This window comes from Cydia splendana, chromosome 1, assembly GCF_910591565.1.
Source record: "Cydia splendana chromosome 1, ilCydSple1.2, whole genome shotgun sequence".
Classification (NCBI taxonomy): Eukaryota; Metazoa; Arthropoda; class Insecta; order Lepidoptera; family Tortricidae; genus Cydia; species Cydia splendana.
Window position 1 is genome coordinate 34,757,376 of NC_085960.1, and position 22,118 is coordinate 34,779,493.

Consider the following 22,118-nt stretch of genomic DNA (forward strand, 5'->3'; position numbering starts at 1 on the left):
TGTAAATTCTATGTAACAAGTAGTTGAGCTTTTTTCTTTTTTATTTAACCATTTCATTATTTAACCCTTTAATGCGATCAAAATAGCCAAGGTAGTACGTTCAAGCCTCCTGACGCCCTGTGACGCCTAATAAAATTCTAGGGAAAAAAATGGATGTCTGTAAAGTCGGTTTACGGACGATAATTTTGCGTAATAACGTCATAAGAAAACATTGATGAAAAATTGCATACTTTGGTCGTAATGTTACCATGGAGATCTGTCCACAACGTTACCATGGAGATCTGTCCACAACGTGACACTTTTTCGTGCATGCTACCGGTGTTCATCGATTTATAAGACGTTATCACGTCAAAAGCAATCAGAGGATGAAAATGTATGTTGCGAAAACGGATAAAGTTCTGTGTATTTACCAGAAGCGGGCGGTACCACAGAGTTGGCCATGCCGTGGAGCGCGTGGGAGGCGAGCCGCCATGGCTTATGTACTATAAAAGTTCTAGTGTGTTGCGCTCTATACAGTAGTGTAGTTACCAGAACCAGGCGGCACCACGGAGTTGGCCATGCCGTTGAGCGCGTGGGAGGCGAGCCGTCATGGCTTATGTACTATAAAAGTTCTAGTGTGTAGCGCTCTATATAGTAGTGTAGTAACCAGAACCGGGCGTCACCACGGAGTTGGCCATGCCGTTGAGCGCGTGGGAGGCGAGCGGTCATGGCTTATGTACTATAAAAGTTCTAGTGTGTAGCGCTCTATATAGTAGTGTAGTTACCAGAACCAGGCGGCACCACGGAGTTGGCCGTGCCGTTGAGCGCGTGGGAGGCGAGCCGTCATGGCTGATGTAGTATACAAATTCTAGTGTGTAGTGTAGTGTAGCGCTCTATATAGTAATGTAGTTACCAGAACCAGGCGGCACCACGGAGTTGGCCATGCCGTTGAGCGCGTGGGAGGCGAGCCGTCATGGCTTATGTACTATAAAAGTTCTAGTGTGTAGCGCTCTATATAGTAGTGTAGTTACCAGAACCAGGCGGCACCACGGAGTTGGCCATGCCGTGGAGCGCGTGGGAGGCGAGCCGTCATGGCTTATGTACTATAAAAGTTCTAGTGTGTAGCGCTCTATATAGTAGTGTAGTTACCAGAACCAGGCGGCACCACGGAGTTGGCCATGCCGTTGAGCGCGTGGGAGGCAAGCCGTCATGGCTTATGTACTATAAAAGTTCTAGTGTGTAGCGCTCTATATAGTAGTGTAGTTACCAGAACCAGGCGGCACCACGGAGTTGGCCATGCCGTGGAGCGCGTGGCAGGCGAGCCGTCATGGCTTATGTACTATAAAAGTTCTAGTGTGTAGCGCTCTATATAGTAGTGTAGTTACCAGAACCAGGCGGCACCACGGAGTTGGCCATGCCGTTAAGCGCGTGGGAGGCGAGCTGTCATGGCTTATGTACTATAAAAGTTCTAGTGTGTAGCGCTCTATATAGTAGTGTAGTTACCAGAACCAGGCGGCACCACGGAGTTGGCCATGCCGTTGAGCGCGTGGGAGGCGAGCCGTCATGGCTGATGTAGTATACAAATTCTAGTGTGTAGTGTAGTGTAGCGCACTATATAGTAGTGTAGTTACCAGAAGCAGGCGGCACCACAGAGTTGGCCATGCCGTTGAGCGCGTGCGATGCGAGCGCCGTCATTGGGCTGATGTAGCCTTGCGCCGTCGCTGCTACCATCAGGGCTGCTTGTTGCTGGAAAAAGATATGATAACAAATTTACTGACAAATCGATTTCCAAATAAAACAAGCGGCGATTATTATACTAAATAAGTAAATACATAAACTGATTACAGCAGTTATGACTGTTGTTTCAAACGTCCATGAAAAATGTTTTTCTGTAAAAAACTCTACCTACTGACTACGGAAGACGGAGTAGTAGACATTCACCGACCTCTGGGTAGACAAAGAAGGCCTACCAGGGATCTATACCTACAGGTGCCAATTATTGAGACGGCGAAAAATCATGTAGAATGGAGAGCCTTGTTTCACAAAACAGTGACTTCATGTGGTCGCGATCCTCAGTCATAAGAAAAGTAAGAAGAGACCTACTGTCTTTCGTAAAAGTACCTGCTCAGTGATGACCTGCGCGTATGTGCTGTAGGCGCCGAATTGGTTGAACACGAACGGGTTGAGCAGGCTCATGTTGCCGGCCATCTGCTGCATGCGCCGCAGCTGCCGCTCCTTCTCCGTGTCTGCGAACTTCACCACCAGGCTCGAGGACGCGCCCTGAAACATGGAGAAGAAAACACGTCATGCCAGCTGAACATACTTGTTGAGAGTTTCTCATCGAGGGTCTCGGCAACGCTGCGAGCCAATCGGAGAAGGACGAGGCGAGACGAGTAAGAGCGAGATGAGAAGGAAGCATGACACACTCGTTCTCGGTCTGTCTCGGGGTCTCTCGACGAGTGTGTTCAGCCGGCATTAAAATGGTTCTTTATGTATAACAACGTTAGAGCACTTTCTTTTAATTCCAGGGTGGATCGAAATAGTTTCTGCATGGCATTTCCATTGACAAAGTGTGGTAATGTTATCATTAATGTAAAATTTAAGTAGGTAAGCATATTGTGTCAATTAATGTGAAATTCAATGCGCTGTTCTAAAAAACTTTTCTTTACTTTATTTTAAATTAAGGAACTATTTTGTAATTTATTGGACCCTTTTTTCTTATTAGGATTGAAAGAGCTCATGATTCTAATTTTAAATATAAAATATCTGGAATCTGAAAAATCATACAGTTCTTGTGTCGCCATTTGTTGTTATAATCATCATCATCATCATCATCGTTAGGAATATTTTTCTTATTTACTTATACAACACAAGTACAACACAACACACACACACACTTACAAGTAGGTATATTTTTTAGAATAGAATAGAACTACCCTCAATATATTCTCCTTCAGCACAAACGCAAACGTTTGTTATAATTATCAACAATATGCCTCAGTAAAAAAAAACCTTATTTTTGGGCTAAACTGTACATAATATAACAACTAGTTTCTAGTTAAAATTGGTTACCAATGACAAATTTATTTCATTAGGTATATAATGAAAGAAAAAAATCCGCAAATTTTTAGAGACAGAAACTTCACAACAAAGTTTATTATAAACTAAACCAAACCGAACAAAAACTAAGTGCGCACAATACTAACCGAACACACACCATTTAGCCGGACTAGACTAGACTAGACTAAACTTGGCGAAACAACTAGTTCGGCAACACTAATGTAATTGGTTGATTTTCGAATTAACTTCGGAACGGAACAGTGGCCGTGTGTGCTTTAGTTGTACTTTATTTGCTATAGAGTGTGTTTTTACTTCGTAAGGCTCGATGTGCTATACTATGCGTATACAAATGGATTTCTTAAAAATAAGTCAGAAGCTCTGTTTCCTAAGTAGGTTAACCTGCATTTTAGGATAAACAGTGATATGAATTTACAACTTGTAATACTGTTAAGGGGAGGGGCTTAACAGTATTACAAGTTGTAAATTCATGGACTATGACTCCTATGTAATCATAACGGATTATATGATCAAGTTTATCCAACCAAAGCAGAATGCCTATTCAGATAGTTATTTCTTGTTATGAAACGGTTATGGATATGGTCCGCGAGCTGTCAACAGTGACATTTCTTCTACCAGAAACTTCTTCTTCAGAACTTCTAGTTGAAGAAATGTCACCTCACATAGGAGCCTAATAATTTGATATTTTAGGATACTGGGTCATTATTTAACTATATAGGTGTTATTATATAATGACCGACGTCATGCGACATATTTTCATTGTCTTCAGTTAATAAGACTTTAGATTACCTATTTTCATTAGAAATTACAAAAGCTTCAAAATGTAACTATCAATACAACCTCCGTTGCGTTTTTTATTACCACTTCGGTAGCAAATTCGCATACGGCCGGGGCACGGCGGAAGTGATGTATCGAAAACATGTGTCTATATTAAATGCCAAATGTGAGTTTTATTCACGACAATACACTTACGCCTCCATCCCCACGATTCCAAGTAATATTCGATTTTACCAAAACATAATCGGCTTTAAATACACGTACATTTTCTCTTTGAAATATAATCTCATGTTTTTCATAAGCAGAACGCGTAAAAACACGTTGCCCTTTTTTGAATACGTAATCCCTCACTAAATAGACTCTCGAACCCTGAAAACGTTTATTGTGCGAGTCTTTTATATTTTACAGTATTCTTTACGCGGGGGAAATATTAAGGAGCTTATAAATAAAGCGGCACAATCGGCCCCCGGACTATTACGAGTGCAATTTCCTACGAACTACCGAAAGCCAGCGAACAATGCGGGGCTAAGCGTTCAACGTTGGCATGAACATTCATTATGTATTTGCCGGGACGGGCAAAAATGGCAGAGCTCCATAGGCCGGGCGCAACAGGTGGCCCCCCGCTCGAGCAACAAGTTATTTGGGCTCACATCCAAAAATGCATCGGCCGGCCTGCAAAGTTCAAGCCGGTCGGCTCCTTCCGTAATAGTTTCGCCATTACGCTTTCCCTAATTGGCCATGTCGAACGCATTAATTGCTCGTTAAACTTGGATTTTACACAGCCTTTTTCAATGCAGTCGTAATGAGGGTGCGTTATTAATGTTAATGGACCGCTTAATTAGTGTAATAGGATTATTGTAGCGATTCAGGAAATTTTAAGCGTGGAAAGGTTTTAATGAATTGTGCTCGGCGTTTTATGAGACGTTCGTGGTTTTGCTTTGTAGTTTCGATAGGAAATAATTGGTTCTGCTTTCATAATTGTTTATTTCGTTTGCTTTGTGTCAAATTGGCTTGTTTTCAACGACGAAAATGTAAATTGTTAATGGTTTGTGTCTGTTGTTAAGTAAAATGTTCAATTTAATTTGAATAGTAAACGCAAGTAGTGAAATCATGTAGTTAGTCGAGTCAATTAGCTACGCATGATATTTATTGGAGTTCACTCTTTAAAAATCGATTTTCATATATAAGCCCGGCTCGGGGTACCTAAGTAAGTAAATATTCTTAATTGTGCACCATAAAGTTAAAAAAATACTCAGTAAGCGAAATACAAGCTTAAGACTAAGTAACAACAGGCGGTCTTATCGCTAAAAAGCGATTTCTTTCAGACAACCTTTAAAAATGTATGGGGAGTACAATCAAACGTCACGTTATGTTTCGAACATCCTAATGAAATTTCCACCTGGAAAAATTTCGGAAATTTCTTAAATTTTTGTATGGGAATCGAAATTTTCCATTTTCATTACGTGAAAATTTTTCTTTATTCTGTGTGAAATTTTTCGGAAATTTTCGAGTTTTTCTTTTGAGACTTTCCGCACCTTGCACATCTGTAGGTAATCATCTTCATCAAAATAATAAGTTATACTGAAATCAAACTAAAGCTAAATACTGCTCGGTAAGTATACAAAGATTTTGTTTATAAATATAAACCACGACGTGTGTTAAGACAACGCGTCAATAACTATACCTGTCTGTCGTGGGTTAATAGTTAATAGTCATTATAATACCTATTTATGTAACGCCTTCATTATTCTTATCAACTACATATATCTACATTAGATAGGTACACAATATACTATAGAATTACTAGACAGACAGGAAGCCCACATCTATTCTTGTTACCTACAACGCCGAACACCCACACTATTCGCCCGGTCGCCCATTCTACGTCTGAGCCGTAATGAAATTTGTCGGTCCGACGGCTCCGAATATGTCGAAGACACTACCTGTACACACACAAGGACCTAACTAATGTGACACTTGTACTAAGATACCACCCTGTCGAACTACAGATTAGAGCTGTATTCAATGTGACATCCGACTAAATGCTTCTTAGGTGCTTAGTGCGCCTATGTGAGCGGAAAATGTATAGAATTCAATTTCTGGATGCTTGTCTTGTTATGTGCCGGCAAATTTGTCCAATGAACATATATATTGTAGTATCTATGTATAGGTACATAGTTACTTACACTATGTACCTGTAGTAGTTTATCTAGCACTATTAATAGAGCATACCCGTTTACAAGTAGGTATAGGTAGTAAAACTTTGAACAAAAAACAAAAACAAGTGACGATTCCTTAAATTTATGTCTGTGTCTGAATTAGCCAGACAATTTTTGTTTGATCTCGCCCCAAAAAACCCAGATTTCGATTATTTGAACTTACTTTTCCAAACTAGTCTCAGTCTCAATTAGTCCGAATAATCTAGGTTCTACTCTAAATACATTCGTAGGGACTGACAGGCGTATACTGATTTTAATAAGAGAGTTGATTAATTCTGTGTTAAAACTGCCATGAATTTTCTTGTTTACGGTTCGTGAGTGGCAGCGTCTTATAACCGTCACAAAATGTACGTGTCACAAAATGGCAGCATAGATCTGATCTCAAATCTGTCAGTGTCAAAAGTGACCTTTCTTCATCCAAAAACGTGTCTTTTGACACTGACAGATGTCAGATGACATGAATGAATGACAGATATATAACTAATCCAGATCTAATTCACAACCTGTTATTTTTTAATCATTTATTTACATACAATATATAACCTGTTATTAAAATCAGAATATGCCTGCGTGTCAGTTTAAGGAGCTGCCATTTTGTGACGTAAATTCATTCACGCTCTGTATACACTACTTACAGAAACGTTATAATTATGCCATATTATATGACGCTGCCACTCACGATCCGTAAACAAGAAAATTCATGGCAGTTTTAACACCGAATTAATCAACTAACTAAGCCTCTTCTAAGGCTTTAGCATACATACATCAATACGTTTTAATTAACAGCAAAATCCCCCGGGTTGGCTCGAAGTCGTACAACAACAATTAGGGGCGTAATAACGTCGCGATAATTGGGGGCCGTAGGGACCTCTAGCTTTGCCTATTTCGTGTTGCGTAAATATGTATGTACTTGTACTTAACATTGACAAAGTCAGACCTTATACTAATGAGGTAAAGATAACGTAATAAAGCAACGATTTTGTGAGGATCCGTAATCTATATGTGGAATCTGTTGGAAATAAAATTACATGCTACTTTATAAGCCAAGAAATAAAACCGTTTATTTATTTAAATAACACATATTGACAATACATTAAAATTAAAATCGATAAAAATTAAATTAAAAATGCATGCTACTTTAATTTTTTTATCAAGCGGATACGTATACGATTCTACATTATTTTGGATTAAAGGAAAACTGGAAATATTCACTGCTTCGTGCAAGATTCGATAGCTCAAGGCTTGATTAAAAAAATATGGTTGTCTGTAAAGTCGGTTTACGGACCATAATTTTGCGTGATAACGTCATAAGAAAACGTGGCCGTAACGTTACCATGGAGATCTGTCCACAACGTTACCATGGAGATGTGTCCACAACGTGACACTTTTTCGGGCATGCTACCGGTGTTCATCGATTTATAAGACGTTATCACGTCAAAAAATAGTTTTATATGGGTTAGCCAATTATTACTGGTGAATTTTCTTTCATATAACTTAGAGCCCCGGTACCGTTCAGTTAGAACAATATTACGGTAGATGTCGCTATGCTTCTCCTCTTTAAGGCGTGTAAACAATTTAGTAATTGTTGAGCATTATTAGTAATGACAGATGTAAACTTTAATGTAATATAAGAGAGTAGAGACTGCAAGATCCCACAGTCAAACCGTGTAAACTGTTTTGTGGGACATTGTACTTGTATAAGCTGTATACTTTTATGTTAATAAATAAATAAATAATAAAAAAAAATTAAAAAATGGTATGGATATAGTTCGACGAAAGGACATAAGATAGTTTTTATCAATCATCATCATCTTTCCACGCAGACGAAGTTGCGGGCAGAAGCTATTTTTATATAAGTATTTAGCTAATGTAACATGGAGTAAGAAGTTTGATACATGCGTCACAGACGAAAGCAATAAGGCGTACATCAAATATATTCAATGAATACAGTATACAGCCAACCGTCTGAAGTACACAAGGAAAATAAAAATAACACGCGTTACCTCATAACCGAAAACAAGGTGTGTTTTTACGAAGCCTGTTCACATATTTATAAGTTCATGTGCTCGAAAGGTAAATAATATTAAAAAGGCACCTACTGAAAGCTTATAAATATTAATGGAGTAATCTTCTGAAAACGTGCTACTATTGAGCGCGGTGTCACGACTATTTAGCGAGGGTGTGGGGTAGTCGAATGAAACATGCTTGTGACATATTTTGATGTTAAAGTGAAGTGTCCTGTGAGTGAGTTATACTACCCATGAAGTACCAAAACGTATAACCTATTGATAGACAGTGGTCACGCACAGAACGACACGTTGTATTATATGTCGAGGGCAAATCACAGCACAGTTTGATCATTACATGAATTGCCATTTTAGAATTGATCACTTCATGATGTGCTTAGGTAAGGTTTGACTTTTTCATGAAAAGGTTGCCCATGAAATGATCAATTAAGATCTGGCCACTACAAATACCTAGATAAATATATAAGATCGCTCTATGTTAAGAGCCTTCTAATCGTTTTCCGCAATCGCAATACACAAGGGAACGATTAGAGAATCAACCACTAGTCAGAAGGCCGTATGTCGCTAGAAACTATATCGTTGCCACAATTAACTCGTCAATTTTCAACCTTATAGCTACGAAATAAGCTCTACCAAAGGTATCTTGTGTATGCTAGTACAATCTCGAAAGTGGGCGGCCGTTTCTCCATACAAACGTAGTCCGAATTTTCCTCCCAGATATTGACATTCGGGAAAATATTTTTACACCATTTATTGAATTTCAACCATAGCCATGCCCCTTCGTTTGACTTTTTAAATGTTTTGATTATTAATATTTATATATATATCAGTATATCCGAGATGCAGCTTCCACCGCAGCATTTAGCACTAGGCTACGCAAGTGGCTGCTTGATTTAACTTTGTACAGCGTGGGAGACTTTTTTGAGTTACCTTGCACATAAATTATGTAATAAATTGCTATTGACATTGGATTATTTTCTGATAATGGATGATTAATTTTATATTATGTAACAACATAATTATGTTATAGTTATACAATATATACCTAATTCCTTTGACATGTAACATTGGTGTTATCAATAAATATTTGTATTTGTATTTGGGAGACCGAGCTTTGCTCGGAAAATTTATATATAAAAATTCAAAAATGCGCGTTTTCCCAGAGATAAGACCTAGCTAGATCGATTTATCGCCCCCAAAAACCCCCATATACCAAATTCGAAATCGTTAGAACCGTTTCCGAGATCCCCAAAATATATATACAAAAAAATAAACAAGAATTGCTCTTTTAAAGGTATAGATAAAAGTAAGGAGCAAAGAACAAGTTCCATATAAAAATTAAATTGCTTCTCACTCTTATAATAATTAAAAATTGGAAAAAATCAAACACTTAGGCTTAGGTACCTGTGGTTCATACTTCATATACATCCAATTAAGTCAAAATATTTTCAATAATGTTAATAACCAGAGAGGAAAATGGGGACTACTTTGTATGGAAGGCGTTTCTTTCGTCTTAATTTCGGGATAATAAAAGGGCCAGATATTCACGGCTAGTTAGACAGCGCGCGTAGTTAGGCGCGTCTGTCAGCCGGTCCCATCTCAAGGGGTCAACACACCCCCAATTTAATTTGCCACCGAGTGTAGACAAGGGCGAGATGGAGAAACTTAGTTAAGCTTAAATTAAAAAGTGAAAGTGGTTCTTGGAAAACGTTGGTTTTGAGGGAAAGTCTGGCTAGCCAAGGTTTTCGCGTTGGAATAAAATACTGTCAGAAACCGATTTGTTGGCCTTGGTGTTTGGTTGATGTAGGTAGGTACTTTACGTTGCAAAAGTGTGATTAGGGTCACATTATGATGCTTATGGTACGTGATCAACACGCAGCCATCTTGATTCACAGAATCAAAACTTCCGTTATTTGAATAACGGAAATTTTGAGTGGATAGGTAGGTAGACTTAGCAACAAGCTCTTAATGAATAGGCATATATTAAATATACAAATATAATAATATCACCTTGAGATAATTATCAGAATAAAATATTATTATTATTATTTAGATTAAAATATTTTAATATTTAGATATATTTAAGTTACTTTTGTATGATTATTTATGTACCTTTAACCTTTTGTATAATAAATAAATATATATTATCAGAACAATATATGATTATTACGTATGTATACCTACAACAGTTGTTATACAATTTATTACTAAAAGAAATGTAATGTAATGTAATCGAATGGTTTAGTTTTAAAATTGAAACATTGAGGTCTTATCCCGACGCGACGTCACAACTCTCATAAGTGATATCTATATACGCAATAGAGTGAATTACAAAAAAATTGTACGTAATTAAGCGCAGTTAAGAAGCTGTGATTAGTCTTAACTTAATTGATTCATTTGTGTTATGAAAATTAACTATGTACATTGTATTGTATTGTATTTATTGCACTTAATTCGTACACATATAAGTATATCGCATACGCTAACACACTTTCATGCATCTAACTTAATTAGAAATGGTTTAACTGTGGAACCAATTAACTTAACTATGTATGTACGATTTTTTTGCAATTCACTCAGGTACATTGGTGCTCAAAAAAAATATTAATGGCACTCTGATACTTACCCCTTTATAATACCCGAATCCCGTATATTTCATAAACAAAGCTTCTAACATAAATAAACAGAATATATCATTATAACTACATATATGTAATTCGGCTTTTCGGTGAAGGAAAACATCGTGAGGAAACCGAACTAATCCCAATATTTATGGCCTAGTTTACCCTGGGGTTGGAAGGTCAGACGGCAGTCGCTTTTGTAAAAACTAGTGCCTACGCCAATTCTTGGGTTAGTTGTCAAGCGGACCCCAAGGCTCCCACGAGCCGTGGCAAAATGCCGGGACAACGCGAGGAAGACGAACTACATATTGACAAAAAGTAGGTACTTAAAAGTGCTCAGTCCAATTACATTCACCATGCTATTTGTACCACATGAGAACCCAAAATGCCTTCTCACGTAAACGATGTAACCGACATCTATTCACCCTTTCACAAACACCATTGTGGTGCGGGGTGACACCCAGAGCCGTGCCATTGTATTACGAACGTACTTAACTGGACAGATCGAGATCAACAGTAAATAACTGTCCTGGAGACATAGGACTTCCGCCGGAGCGGTGCTTAGCGGCCATGGGCGGAAGCGGGCGCGGCAGCGGGAGCGGGAGCCGATATGGAGCGTAGGGCAGATATGGACCGGCGGCGTGCAGGGTTGAACATGGATTTATATTATTTTAAAAGTTGCGGTTACCATGGCGTTAATAAAGCCTTTTTTCTTCGTTTTTTCGCCTAGTATGGCCTTTTGTTAATTTGGTAATTTAAAATTTTTTTTGGACTTTTTCTGCAATTTTTGCCAACTCTATACTTATGTATTTGATACATTTGTTGAAGCCATTAGGTGTGAATCAAATAGATATTTTTAAATGCTTTATATCATAAGTAATTTTAGCTTAATCTATAATTTAATTTACTTAATACATTTTTTAACAAGATATGGCTAAATTGGCTGATCCAACAACACTATACCTTGGTTATAAAATAGATTCATAGATATTAATTATGAAAATATAAAATAAGAATGTAGCAACTGCTCGTTGGCAACCCTACGGGCCACAATGGCGGCTAATTCCTCTTGCAACAGACACGCGCCGACGACTCGTACCTACCACAATGCCTGTATTTGTCGTCTGACAATCATATGGCGATTGTATTGCTAATTCGTAGCTATGCATTCGCTTATTACTTGTTACCTATGTCGACACTCGTTTTTCAATCATTTTGTTTTCAAACATTGCCCTAATAATGACAAGTTTAAAATGAATACTCCAAAAATACCTTCTAATTTCATAAACCATCAGCATATCCGAAACAAAATCAGGGCTGAAACCAAAAGCGTTTAATGCACTTCCATAAATCAGTGAAGTTATTCACATGTATAACAGCACACATAGCTGATCTGTAGTAGACCCTATTTCCTTGTGATATGGTTTACTAAGGGTCACTGTTTGTGGGCCGTGGGGACCGCGGGGTCGGGCTATCTGCCGGACGCGTCGCGAGCAAATTCTCGTGATTTAACGCGCGGCTGACGGTGGCGTCGAGTTTTTGGCAACCCTGCATCATGCCCTTTATAAAGGACGTATGTGCCTTGAGTTAATGTGACGCTTATGGCCTTTGAGTAGGTGAGATGTAAAATGTATGAACGTGAGTTCTTAGTTTGCAAAACATTTTTATATTTGAATATTTTACAAATCATCTAAATCAACTTATGTAAATATGTTATATATGATATTCTTCTTGAATGAATTTATTGCCGAACGTGAAAATAATTTATAATGTTATTATTCTGCTTTGCTGTCGCCGGCCATATTCTGCTCAATAAAATCTGATCTGATCGACATATTTTTGGTTACTGTACCCAGAATAGATATTTCTTTTTTGGTCATTTCACATAAGTAGTACCTCTGTAATCGTGCGTAAGAAGTAGATTTCTCGAATAAAATCGCTTAAGTTTCCGAGCTATAAAATATCTGTATGCAAAAATACCGTACTAGGACGAACTAGGTAACCTACATTGGGAATCATAGAATAAACTAAACTTTTTATGTTCTTTATTTGGGTTTATACATACTTAAGTACTTATGTATTATAATTTCGGTAAATTAATGTTATCATATTGTCTTTAAATTTATGTGATCTGTATCCGTGTGCGTTCTTATTTTATATTTAGGTATATGAGCGTAAACATTTTAAATCCTGACCCAGTAACGCAGGAGACAAGATTAAAAACTTCTCTTACCTACCTATGAAATTATTAACAGTAGGTATTATCCAATACCTATAGGAAATACGCGTCATCACTGTTAAAATTATTTAAATTATTTTAATCATTTAAAGAAAACTCAGTTTCAATTGGAATCAAATTGTATACTAAAAGTTTATAAAATATCGTGACAAAATATACGGTTCTAAAAGTTGATTAGCCCATACACCTATCCAATCTTCACGGTCTAAAAGCCCGTTCTTTAGTCACGACCCAGTCGTTCTACCCTAAAGCCAAACACACAAACACACGTACATAGTTTCACCTAAATCCTTGTAAAGGGAATGCTCAATTCCGAGCTTTTACTGCCCGGGTAAACTTTAAAAGATTCCAATTAAGCTAGGCAGCTTTAGCTTAACGAACAATGCCATAAGGGCCTTCGACACTGCTTGGAGGGCATTACAAGTACCCTGAACTAAAAAGTCATTTCCTTCGCGGGTTCATTAGGGATATACGCCCTTTTGGGTTCGGAGAGTAGATTAGGGTCCAATAAAATGAGGGTTAAGACCGGGTTTTGTACTAGAATTAGAGGGATCCTTTTTTACAGCCTTTATATTAACTTCACTGGTGGGCAATTAAATATGTAAAGGAATTTTGTAAGATGTTCACATACTCCGGGTTGACTTTAAGTTTGTATGCATGCCGAAAAAAGTATAAATAAATAACAAAGAAATATCCATTTAACATGAAGAACTTTTTGTCAAATCTGTTACCTTTTTACTTTATCGACTAAAATAGATGTCATAATATATACGAATGAAATAGTGTTCCAGGCCTCCCAGTCTCTATTCTATCTCATCACTCCATTAGTATTGAAAGAGGCTTCTAAAAAAATACTAAGCATTTGGGTCATGAAAACCTCGAGACCCTCGAGTATTAGAAAAATTGTGAAAATTACGAGCGTCAGTTTTAATTTACTTTTTCATAAACATGCTACAAACCTAAGTTAACTTTTATTTGTCATTTTGACTTAGGTATCTATTTGTAAGAAGGGATAAAATATAAATGATCTATTGTGGATTGTATTTTTTTATAAGAGGGCAAAACTGTAGATAGCAGCCGGACCTAATAAAAGAGTATACTTTTTCTCTTTTCTGTACCTACGGTACCCTAAAAGAAAGGCAATTTAAATGAAAGAAACAATATGAAAAACACTGTTCTTTGTACTAAGTCAACATCGAGTTTTCTTTGACGAGACTAAACAGGATTCAATTCTGTTTTCTCCGATTTTTATACACTTGAGCGTCTCAAATGCCGGCTTAAGCACTTTTCATTAAACTATTCTGGCCTAAGGACCCGGGGCATTTAACATTCGCCCCCTTTGTTCGGTTTAAACAGCTCTGAATACCGGTTTAACCGGCCCAAACACAGATAATACAGTAGTACAGAAGTTTGGCTGCAAATGAAATTATTAAAATTAGGTATCAATCATCAATTCAATAATAAAACATGGTACTTGCGCCTAAGGACGCCCATCGTTCTGTATCTTTCTTATTTTTAATATGAACTTGCAGCTTTGTCTGTGGTGTGATGACGTGATGAAATACGCTCGTACTTGTCCGTACATGTATTGCCGTGAGACGCACGATAACAAAATTACATCATTTAGATATAATTCTGAAACGTACACTACGTTCGAATTTACCTGTCTTACGGTAACCACCGTGGCGGCGTATTTATGAGGTCCAGGGCGTTAGCCGCGTAGGCTGAAGACGCCGGTTCGAATCCGGCCTCCGCCACTTGAGGGCTGTTATTCATTCATTCATTTTTCTTTAGTATATGACATCTATTGGTCTATTTATGCCTACCAACATATTTATTTACTCTTAACTGTTGCGTATCATTCACATAATACAGATGTAGTGCATAATTGTTTTCCTTCGTATTTTCTCGGAAACGATCGAATACTATTAATACGAACTATGTATACTGTTTACTTCAGTAACCTCAGTACTTAGTCAAACCTCTACCCATTAAGTTCTCTGTGTAGGTCCGTTGTAATCTCTCCATCGCCCGATCACACCTAGTTATTTGTGTTTCAATTAAGTGGCCCAATTCTGCGGTCCGAATGATAAATTCGGCGGTAAGCTGTAGTTATGAGCCCGTTATTTACTGACTCACCTTTGCCGGTTATTGAAATAGTGGGGATTGTAAGATAATTGATAACGGTTATTATGAGTGGGTATTTTAGTGTAATTTAAAGTGAATTAGGTAAATGTTGTTACTGACAACGGCTACTTCTGACGACTTTTTAAAATCTTATTAACTTAAGAGAGGGCTTACGCATAATTTAAGTTTTATATTGAATATTTAAATTTTTTAATCAATGGTAAATACCGGGAAAAATTTAAATGGAAACTAGACTATATTTGTAAGGGCAGATTCAAACCAAAAACATAAAAGGTTCAAGTTGGCTCCTTAGAAAAAAAATACGAAATCATGTCTGAATTTCATTTATTTTCAATTGTTGCAATTTTGGTATAAAATAACTAGTGATTTAGCCCCTCGGCGGTCTGAAGAGCAAATTTTAAACAATAAAAGTTTATTTTCAGAGTAATTTAGATGAATGGTAAAAACACGCGCGACGGCCATATCTTCCGTCGGAAATTTCGCTCGGCGCGCCATATCTTTTGTTTTATATTAGTTTACTGGCTTAAAAGTAACGCACGACTCCTTATAATTTCAAACAGCGGTAACTAAATGAAAATAGTGTGTACACCCCTTAAGTCGTGATTACTATATTAACCCCAGACCCCGTAGATCACGTTCCACACAGTCGCACAGACTGACGCCGGACAATGGAAGTTATAGAACGCCATCTGTTAGCATTATTGCAGTGAATTGAATGACTTTGGTCAATATATTGTAATTTGTGTCTAATATCGACGTAAATACAGTTGATATTCCGTTGATTTCGGTGGCGTAGCGTTTCGTAACTTTCGTAGCATTTATGTAGCGTCGCCATAGCACTAGCAAGCACCTACGCCGTAGAACATGGAATTCCTTTTACAATATTTTTTAATTGGAGAAAAAAAAACAGAAATAATTTGTCTCTGGCTCTTTTCTTCCATCATTTAAATCCAATTAAAATTATATTAAAATTTGTGGGTTCTCTTCGGGTCTCGTTTGCCTTTTGTGATTTTTTCGTATAAATAGGTTTAATACATTCATTGCCACTAAGTGCTACGGGTTACGTTCGTAGCGCGTAGCCACGGTTTCGCCATATAAAGCGCGTAGTCTTAGCCCTGAATGTGTTAATGTAAAAAAAAACGTTTTTTAAAATTAGAAATGTCGTTTTTTTATTAGCTGCCAAAAATGTAGATGATTAATATCATCTAATATTCAATAGTATACATATTCTCAAATTTAAAATTACTTACAATTACATATAATCATTTGTGTCAGTTGACGAATATCTTAGCTACATAAAATGTCACTTAATTGAAATTAAAGACTGCATTCAAAAAATAAAGCTGCATCACCAACAACATCCGCACTAGTCTACAAAAAAGAACATCATTAACTTTGTGCACGAAAACTATTCTTTATTCCATCCTCTGAAGCTCTTTAAAGCCGAGACGGCGAACATTTATTTATTTCCTGTTTCGGACAATAACAAGCTATTGTATTATTCATTGTCCAATTATAGTAAAAGGAGTCCGGCCCAGGTAAGAGCCGGTCGAGTGGCCGGGCCGGCAGGCCGGGCCGGCAGCCGGCAGCCGGCAGGCCGGCCGATTGGCCGAGTCAAGAGCCGTATAGCAATTATTGTGAGACTGTTTTCATAAAGGAAAATACCTTATTATATTCTAGTGTGCTCATATTAACGATGCGAATGCAGAATGGATCGATCTTTTCAATGTAAAGATGGAATTATATGGAATACAAAAATGGAACCTGGTTTTAATGCGTGGAATAATAAAAGAATATTGATTGATATATTTGTTTGTTTGACTATTTCGTTTTGTGACTTAGAGCATTTAGTAACTGGAGACGCCTGGTTTGTCATTTTCTGTACAAAACAGTCTGCCGATTTTTGCGGGGGAGGGGCACGTCAGATGTATGGCTGTTTGTACGTAACTTACAAATAGCCATGTCAGATAAGCTTCAAAAAAGTTTGTAAAAATGTGCGTTGAGTTAGTAAAGTCGTGTTTACGAGTATGCAACTCGAAAAAACTGCTGTTACTTGGGAGATACATTTTTATTTATTTATCTAGAACGAAATAACAAATTAAAAATAATTACAAGATTACCTGTCCTGTGATTACGAAATTACGATTGAAATGAAACTAATTGTTAAGATTCGCGAACGGCCCACCGGGGCACTTTTGCGAAATTATGAAAGTTAAATACGACGTCGGCTCAACTTTGTTCAGGACTCTAACTTATATTGACATGGATTAAAAATGTAGGCCACTCATAAAATCATGCTGGAGACGTTTTTGATTTTGAATGTACATTTCAAATTGAATCATTAATTGAAATGAGTTGGGTTACTAATATTTTAAAAGCTCGGAAGATTTTGACAGTTTTACATTTTCTGCCAACAATCTTTGGCAGATTTGGGACAGTAAATATTTCTAACGTTTTTATTAAAACAAATAAATATTAAATATCCTTATATGTACTTAATTTTGGCAATTCGTCATTTGGTGCTAGTTTGCCTTCTATATCATAAAAAAAATTAGCACTGAGAAAATATTAAGAAAAATACATCACTTTGGAGCTGAATGTCCATTAAGTATGTTCTATTATGTGACACAATTGTATTTATTAAAAAATCTTGCCTGACATCATAAATATCACAATTCTCCGTTGACCTACTTTTCAAATATAATTGGAATTAACGAATGTCCAATAAATGTACTAATACATATAGGTAGACCGTCAGAGTAGAAACTATCCTAAAACGTAAAAGAATGTCTCCTATGTAACCGGTCAAAATTGTCACATAAAGAGATATGAAATCTTGTAAAATACATTTGTAACTTTTGAAGCTATCCAAAATGTATCAAGTACCTACAGATTGTATTTTCCAATGTAAATATGTAAACTAGCGACCCGCCCCGGCTTCGCAAGGGTCAACTAATTATACACCTAAAACTTCCTCAAGAATCACTCCATTGATAGGTGAAAACGCATGAAATTCCGTTGAGTAGTTTTTGAGTTTATCGCAAACAAACACATAAACAGACAGATGCGGCGGGCGACTTTGTTTGGTGTAGTGATGCGAAAGTAACTCTGTTTGTTACCTATTCACGCTTAAACAGCTGAACCGATTTAGATGAAATTTGGTATAGTGATCATTTGAAACCCGGGAAGGACATAAGACATTTTTTTCAATCATCATCATCGTTCCACACAGACGAAGTTGCCGATAATAATACGTTATTACTTACGATAATATATATTTTATTGACATTTGTGTAGGCTATTGGAACGTCAAAGAAGAGTTGGTATAAAAGGCCTTCGGTTTTATTCAGCGGTATTGCGCGGCTTAGGCCCGGCCTCGGCTCGTGTATGCAATAAACTGAATTAATCCGGCCGGCCACCGTTTTATATTTATTGGCCGTGGCGTATCTATGCTACATTAGCGGTAATATGTGGTGGCAATGTTTTTTTTTCTTTATAAGACATATACTGTGCAATTCAAAGCTTTCACAATGTATATGCAATCACAATGTGTATATGTATGTATTTCTGAAGAAAGTCAAGAAAGTGTAACTACTTTGAAGTAATTTCGCTTATACTGAACTATGACGCGGTGTGCAAAGTTATGTTGAAAGGGCAATGTTATAGTGTTTTACGGTAACTTAAATTTTCACGCAAAAACATTGCGCTGCTAAGTCGGGTTTGAAGTATTTTAATTTATAACAATGAAAAGACGTCAATCCGAGGTCAGATAATGAATGTCGTAGTTTGATTCTTCATACCAGAAACAGAAATAATCTTTTAAGTATTTTGATGTGTTATTCAGGGGTTTCGATTTCTAACGATATGTTTTTTAAGTTTTGTTACTATATTTTGTAGGCGGGATGATTCATCAATTTTAAATAATTAAATAAAATATATGATCGACAATTTCTTACATAAAGTTACATCTTTATCATGATTAGCAGCCCTAACTTTTTAATACTCCCGCCACGCCACAAATTTAATGATATTGTAATTAATTTTTTAACGCTAATACCTGTAGTAAAACGCTTGTCAGAATGAATTATGCCCAGATTACCCCGTCCAAGTGAAGAAGGTCGCAACATTGTTCGGGCCCGGTGCGCGTGCGTCTTTTGTTTCGGTATTATACTTGTGGAGCGTTAAGCCTCGCCTATTTATCATTTTAGGAGAGGGTTCAATTTTTCCGCTCCGATGTTATTTGCTTGAAACAAACGATATTCGAGGTATTAATAAATGAAATGGAGGTTAAAATATTGTTTTTTCGGAGCGAGGAAAAATTAGGTGAAAGTGAGGGAATTTAGCCGTCATCCATAATTATATATGGGCTTTTCTCGGATTTGCAACACGAAATGAAAATAAAACGGTATTATTTTGTTTTTAATCATTGAATTTGATTTTTAGACATTCTTAGGTTATCATCATATTACTTAAGGTAGGAGAAAAGTGGCATGACACAGTCACTTGCAGTGTTTGATTTTTTTCGGCGTTTTTTTTTAAATAAATTGAATAAGAGTTTTTTGGTTTTGTAGCAATACCGATTGTCTACAGTTAACAAAAAGTCCCCCGATTAAAAAATCTACCTTTAAATGATTAGTAAAATAGATATTTTTGGGGCTGAGGCTTACATACAATATGGTATAACAGTTACCCGGTGTTTTTCTTTATTTTATTTTAATTCATATTATTTATATACAGGTAGTTGGTCAAACCAAAATTTTCACTAAATAAGAACAAAAAACTATACTCATCCTTTTCTTTTGGGTACTAGTACTAGTGTAAGACAAATATAGTATGATTCTCTCTATCTATGTTTGAAATGAGACAGTCCTTTGACAAACTATATGTAGTAGGTACCTAATATCTTTCGGCCATTCTGAAAATATGCCCTGGTCACATCATTTTAACGGCCTCCTAGCCTAGTCGGTAATTATCCCGCCTACAAAGCAAGAGGTCCCGGGATCGAATCGATATGTGTAAAATTGCTTGTAAAATTTAACTACAATACTTAATAAAAACATACTTATTTTTTAAAAAGTCAGGTGATCCACTATCTTTTCAAAGCAGAGCCACGAGCCTTTTCCTTTTCAAGCATCCAATATGATAGCGACATCGGTATTATTTCACAAGCTGTCCCCGCAAACGCTCAAATTGGATTCCTTCAATGAACCAATCAATAACGAACATGCTATACTTCGCCGTAATATCCTGCAACATAAAATCAACTTTGCGCAATTGGAATAGAGCTCAAATCGGTGCAACCCGAAATAAAAGTACGACATTTAGAAAATGATTCAAGCTAGAATGGCGGTTTATGTTTGGGACTTGTTTTGTTTTTTTTTACTTGGTTCTGCCGCGACTGACCGCGTAGGTAGAGTCTGTGCGGAAAGAGAAGAGTCGTGGAACGTATGGGGCCCAATACATTACACGAATCTTCTCTTTCCGAACAGACTCTAGACTCTTCATTTCACCTCCTTAAGGAAATATTTTCCAGTATAAAAAGTATTTTCTGTAGTATATCCAGGTCAAAAACTACAACGGTAACAAATATAAACATTCAAATAAATAGCACAACGAATTAGAATAACTATAGAAGTCTGCCCAGAGCTCAAAATGTCCCCACGGGAGTGCCGCGAGCAAGTAACTGCCGTATTCGAATTTCAAGATATTCACAAGAGACGACACGTACTAGATCCATTCTAGATACGTTATAGTTTAGATATCAACTAGTTCTCTTTTGCAGCGCAATTCGGGCAACCAATGTCACTTTTACGTTAGATAGAGTAAGATATCTATTAGATGTGAATTGGATCTCTAAGTCATATTGTGGAAATCGTTCAACAGTATCTCCAGAATCGCTCAAATGTCAAATTTGACAGGTTAGATCTTAAACATATCGTTACCGTATCTTGGTGATGTCTAAAAGATGTCTAATAGATGTCTATTTCAAAATCCGAATCGGGCCCTAATATACTAATATTGTATTAATAATAATAATCAAAACGTTTACTGGTTTACAAATGGTAGTGTAAAATTTTATCAACCAGAAATGTCACACTTGACACTGACAGATCATATACATAACAAACCCTGATCAAAGTAATAACCTGATATTACAATCTGAATAAGCCATCTGGTATCTAATAAGCCCGGGTATGTCCTTAAACTACGTCCAAGACCACCGGTGGACGGGCAGCAGCGTCCCTCAAATTCGGTGTACTCGACTGCGATCGCCAACCCGCCTGCCAAGCGTGGCGATTATGGCATTCACCCCCCATCATGATGAGCACAATAGAACCACGGCCCCGAGGTTCCGGCGACCCCCGGTGCTCTGGCTATGGTAGCGGTCAGGGCATTAGCGGGGTCAGGGGTGCTAAGAATCTCCGGCAAAGATCCGGCTACCCGCCCCGACGACGACTGGCCCTGGTAACACACAACATACGCACTATGAGGACTGACGAAAAGATCTGCGAGCTGGAAGAGGAACTGAGCAGGTTACACTGGGACATTGTAGGGTTATGCGAAGTCCGTAGAGAGGGGGAGGACACGACAACCCTGAAGTCTGGTAACTTGCTCTACCACCGGGAGGGCGACCAACAGTCCCAAGGTGGTGTCGGGTTTCTCGTTCACAAGTCCCTCGTAAACAACATAATAACCATCGACAGTGTGTCGAGCAGGGTGGTATACCTAATACTCAGAATATCCAAAAGATATTCGCTGAAGGTCATTCAGGTATACGCACCGACCTCGTCACACTCCGATGATGAAGTAGAAGCTATGTATGAGGACGTAAGTAGGGCCATACATACTTCTAAAACCTACTTTACTGTTGTTATGGGGGACTTCAACGCAAAGTTGGGCAAGAGAAGCGGGGATGAGTTGAGAGTGGGGCAATTTGGGTATGGGCAACGGAACCCTAGGGGTCAGAGGCTGGCCGACTTTCTGGAGAGAGAGGAACTCTTCATGATGAACTCTTTCTTCCAGAAGCCTC

The 22,118-nt window shown here is 37.5% G+C and overlaps 1 protein-coding gene across 10 annotated transcripts in view; it reads right to left on the reverse strand.

The window, feature by feature from the left end:
- LOC134794278 (CUGBP Elav-like family member 4) overlaps positions 1–22,118 on the reverse strand; it is an 883,344-nt gene that overhangs the window by 11,528 nt on the left and 849,698 nt on the right. For all 10 annotated transcript variants that reach the window (XM_063766045.1, XM_063766084.1, XM_063766053.1 and 7 more), the window contains 2 exons: positions 2,101–2,259; positions 1,611–1,725 (listed from right to left, as the gene is read on the reverse strand). In XM_063766045.1, the coding sequence (XP_063622115.1) occupies positions 1,611–1,725; positions 2,101–2,259 (274 nt within the window). The remainder of the gene's footprint in view (positions 1–1,610; positions 1,726–2,100; positions 2,260–22,118) is intronic.